Genomic DNA, 3,427 nt, shown 5'->3' with positions numbered 1-3,427 from the left:
TAGTAGTAGATTTAAAAAAAAAAATTCTTTTAAATATTTGTTTGATCATGAAAAATTAATCAAATTTTAAAAGTACAGATCAAATTAATTTTTAATGAATCAAAAAATTGGGTGGATTCTTTTTAATGGATAAAAAAAATAATTAAAAAAGAAAATTATTTTTTTAAAATAAAATAAAAAATGACGTGACCTTCTAATAAACTGCCACGTGGAAAGACTGTTTTTAAAAATGGACTGTTAAAAAGTAATGACATGGATGAGCTAGTTTTGTAACGGCGTTGGCATAAATGAGCCCAACTTTTAACGGATAACATAAATGAGTCATTTCTGATAGTTCAGTGACATATTTGAGTCTTTTTCCATAAATGAAAATGCTCTATCTCTAGCTTAAATGAAGAGATAATATTTTTTCCATTGTGTTGCCATATCGATCAACAACTTTTTAAACCAAAAGTAATCAGGATCGACTATACAAATAATCCATATCAATTGTTCGCCATTCAGGTTCATTTCATTTCAATAGTAAATTTACTTTTAAGAAAAATTTGAAGATTTCTGAATCTCATATTTATCGTACACTTATAACTAGTTTCACTCTAACTAGTTTGTATCACTTATATCATTCGTTGGCTTCTATTGTGTTCTGCTCTTAGTTAAGTCTGCATTAATTTTGAGAGATTTAGGTCCTCTTATGAAACATCCCTCTATGCATTTTAGGTCCTGTCATTGAATTATTATACTGTGTAGAGTAGGAAATATAGAAGGGCTTATAACATAAATTATTATACTGTGTAGAGTAGGAAATATAGAAGGGCTTATAACATAAATTCCTCTATAAGATTTCAATATATTTACCCTAAAGACATTTTATGGGATTAGTTATAAGACATCAGGCGAAACTTTATAAATTATATTCTTCACTACGCTACAGCAAATCTGGCTTGTTTGTCGTGTCAATTTTTCACCTCTTATTCACTCTTGCAGAAGAGAGTGACTGAGCAAATTTTCCTGGATCCTCTAGTTAATAAAACTGGAGATGTCTGGCATGTGTTCCTTAAGGGAGATTTCGAGAATATGCTTTATGGCTACAACTTTGATGGAAAGTTCTGTCCTGAAGGAGGACACTACTTTGACTCTTCACAGATAGTGTTGGATCCTTATGCCAAGGTCAGATAGTTATAAAGTAAGAAAGTTTTCTGTCAATATCAAGTCTATGCTTTCTTATTCAGACTAAATATCAAGTCTATGCTTTCTTATTCAGACTATGTTTCATATTAGAAATGACCTGTATTTGCGCATTTAGCTATTATGTCCTTTTGGGCTGCACCGAGTCATTTTTGAATTTTCTTCCAGGCTACAGTAAGCAGAGGAGAATATGGTGTATTAGGGCCAGAGGATGATTGTTGGCCCCCAATGGCTGGTATGGTACCTTCTGCTCCTGATCAGGTAAATGAATCTATTAGTGTCCCGCATAGTCGAATGTACAATCTGGTGCTTTGTATTTTTGTGTTTTGTTTACTTTCCCCACTGTCTCGGGATTTGCCATAGGGCAAAGGGTCCGGGGAAGGACCACCCCACCACAAGGGTGTATTGTACGCAGCCTTATCTTGCATTTCTACCGAGGCTGTTTCCAAGGCTTGAACCCGTGACCTCCTGGTCACACGACAACAACTTTACCATAAAATGTTGAAATGTCCACAACTACCAAAAAGCATCTTCGTGCTTGCTTTACATATAGAAAAATACTGGGTGGCATTATTACTGCCAACAACTTAGATGAGATATTGGAATATATGGTTTTGTTAGTTCAACATGTCTGTTTTACTGTTTGATCTTTGTTATTTTCAGTTTGATTGGGAAGGAGATACCACTGAAGGTGTTAGTTCAACATGTCTGTTTTACTGTTTGATTTTCGTTATTTCAGTTTATTGGGAAGGAGATCTACCGCTGAAGTTTCTACAGAGAGATCTTGTAATCTATGAAATGCATGTTCGTGGATTTACAAATCATGAGTCGAGCGGAACAAAATGTCCTGGTACTTATCTTCGTATTGTGGAGAAACTTGATCACTTAAAGGTGAATGCTTGGTTGTTATAATAGTATATGTTATAGCCTGTAAGCTTAGCATATGAAGTTTCTCAGGAGTTAGTTCTAACTTAACTGACATTATTAGTTCAAGAATAATTTTGGACACACCAAAATTAGAGGACATTTATGCAGATGAGTTTCCTCTTTCATCTTACTGATGGTCTATATTCGTGTATTTCATTGTTAGGTTTTTTGCCTTCTATCTATAGTTAAATGATGGACACTTGGCCCAAATTTTTCTCTCTATGTTGACGAAGACACGATATGTACAGTTGTGAGATTGGATGGATATATCTTGCGCAAAATAGAAAAGTGAAGTCTTGGATGGACACAAGTAATTTTTTTCCTTTTGAAAGTGAAAGTGAATGTTACCAGTTTTAGGAAAAAATAAATGCATAAATAAAAGTGAAGGAGTCAGCTGGTTATGAGGTGTAACAGTTGTTAATTTCATCAGATTTCTCTGAAAGATCTTCAACAATATTGCAAGACTGCGTTACTAGAAATTATGATACAGTAATAATTTGTTTGAAAAGGCGAATTGATGAGAATGAAGAGAACAAGTTGTCCTGAAGAAGAATGGTTTAATTGATTTACATGTATTATCCTTCTTTCTTGGTAATAAGATTATTTTGGTTTTGTATATTGAATTGTGTTACCATCTCATCTATAATTTTGATGCAGAGGGGACACATTAGATTGTTTATTTTGGAGGCAGAGCCATCTGAAGAAAAACTCATCGAAGGGGGTTCAACATCTAGAATATATAAATAAAAATTATTTTAATCATGTTTTAATAATATAATTTTCCGTCTAAGGGGGTTCGTCCGAATCCCCCTTTAATAGGCAAGTCCGCCTCTGACTTTGGTCCACAAACCCCCCCCCCACACACCACCACATGTGTTGAATTAATTATTTTTCTCGGGCCAAGCATGTGGATATACTTTTCGTGGATGAATGACGGTGAGTCTCAAACTTAATACCATGTCAAATTGAGACCACCTTATGTTTCTTGAGAGGAGACACTTTATTTATCTATTTAGGCCTATAACAATAAAAAATTTTAAACTGAAGCGCAAGCTCTAATACTTTCCAATACATTTAATACTCCATTTCTTGAATTTCGGAGTGATTATACAAGTTGTCAAATTTGAGGTTAACTGGTGGCTATGCTAGAGTTTGCCTTAATTTAAGTTGAGAATAACTATGTAGCAGTAGAAGCTTTTATTGCTTGCTGGTAGATTTATCTGTGTGCAATAGTATAAAAATTTCTAACAGAAAATGTAAAGTTGCCTCCATGTGACCACGAGGTCACGGGTTCAAGCCTTGGAAACAGCCTCTG

General features: G+C 34.3%; 1 protein-coding gene across 4 annotated transcripts; it reads left to right on the top strand.

Moving 5' to 3' along the window:
• Positions 1 to 650: 650 nt before the first annotated feature.
• LOC107877997 (isoamylase 1, chloroplastic-like) lies at positions 651 to 3,420 on the top strand. Of its 4 annotated transcripts, none has more exons than XR_007042721.1 (3): positions 651 to 1,167; positions 1,354 to 1,446; positions 1,925 to 3,420. XR_007042721.1 is itself a non-coding variant. In XM_047393510.1 (3 exons), exons 1-3 carry the CDS (start codon positions 1,160 to 1,162, stop codon positions 2,095 to 2,097), a joined length of 366 nt encoding a protein of 121 aa, XP_047249466.1. In that variant the 5' UTR covers positions 692 to 1,159; the 3' UTR covers positions 2,098 to 3,420. The 4 variants fall into 4 exon arrangements, 2 of the variants coding, with proteins under 2 accessions (XP_047249466.1, XP_047249465.1); XM_047393510.1 differs by having other exon boundaries at positions 692 to 1,183; positions 1,849 to 3,420; XM_047393509.1 differs by having other exon boundaries at positions 699 to 1,167; positions 1,849 to 3,420.
• Positions 3,421 to 3,427: the final 7 nt, after the last annotated feature.

This window comes from Capsicum annuum, chromosome 7 (genome assembly GCF_002878395.1).
Source record: "Capsicum annuum cultivar UCD-10X-F1 chromosome 7, UCD10Xv1.1, whole genome shotgun sequence".
NCBI classification, from domain to species: domain Eukaryota; kingdom Viridiplantae; phylum Streptophyta; class Magnoliopsida; order Solanales; family Solanaceae; genus Capsicum; species Capsicum annuum.
This window is presented reverse-complemented; position numbering and strand designations above follow the sequence as displayed.

Bases quoted from the DNA above. Each gene is read 5' to 3' on its own strand.
- LOC107877997 (XM_047393509.1), top strand. From the start codon at position 1,075: ATGCTTTATGGCTACAACTTTGATGGAAAGTTCTGTCCTGAAGGAGGA. The intron at 1,168-1,353 runs GTCAGATAGTTA...ATTTTCTTCCAG, and splicing joins TGTTGGATCCTTATGCCAAG to GCTACAGTAAGCAGAGGAGA. The intron at 1,447-1,848 runs GTAAATGAATCT...TGTTATTTTCAG, and splicing joins TACCTTCTGCTCCTGATCAG to TTTGATTGGGAAGGAGATAC.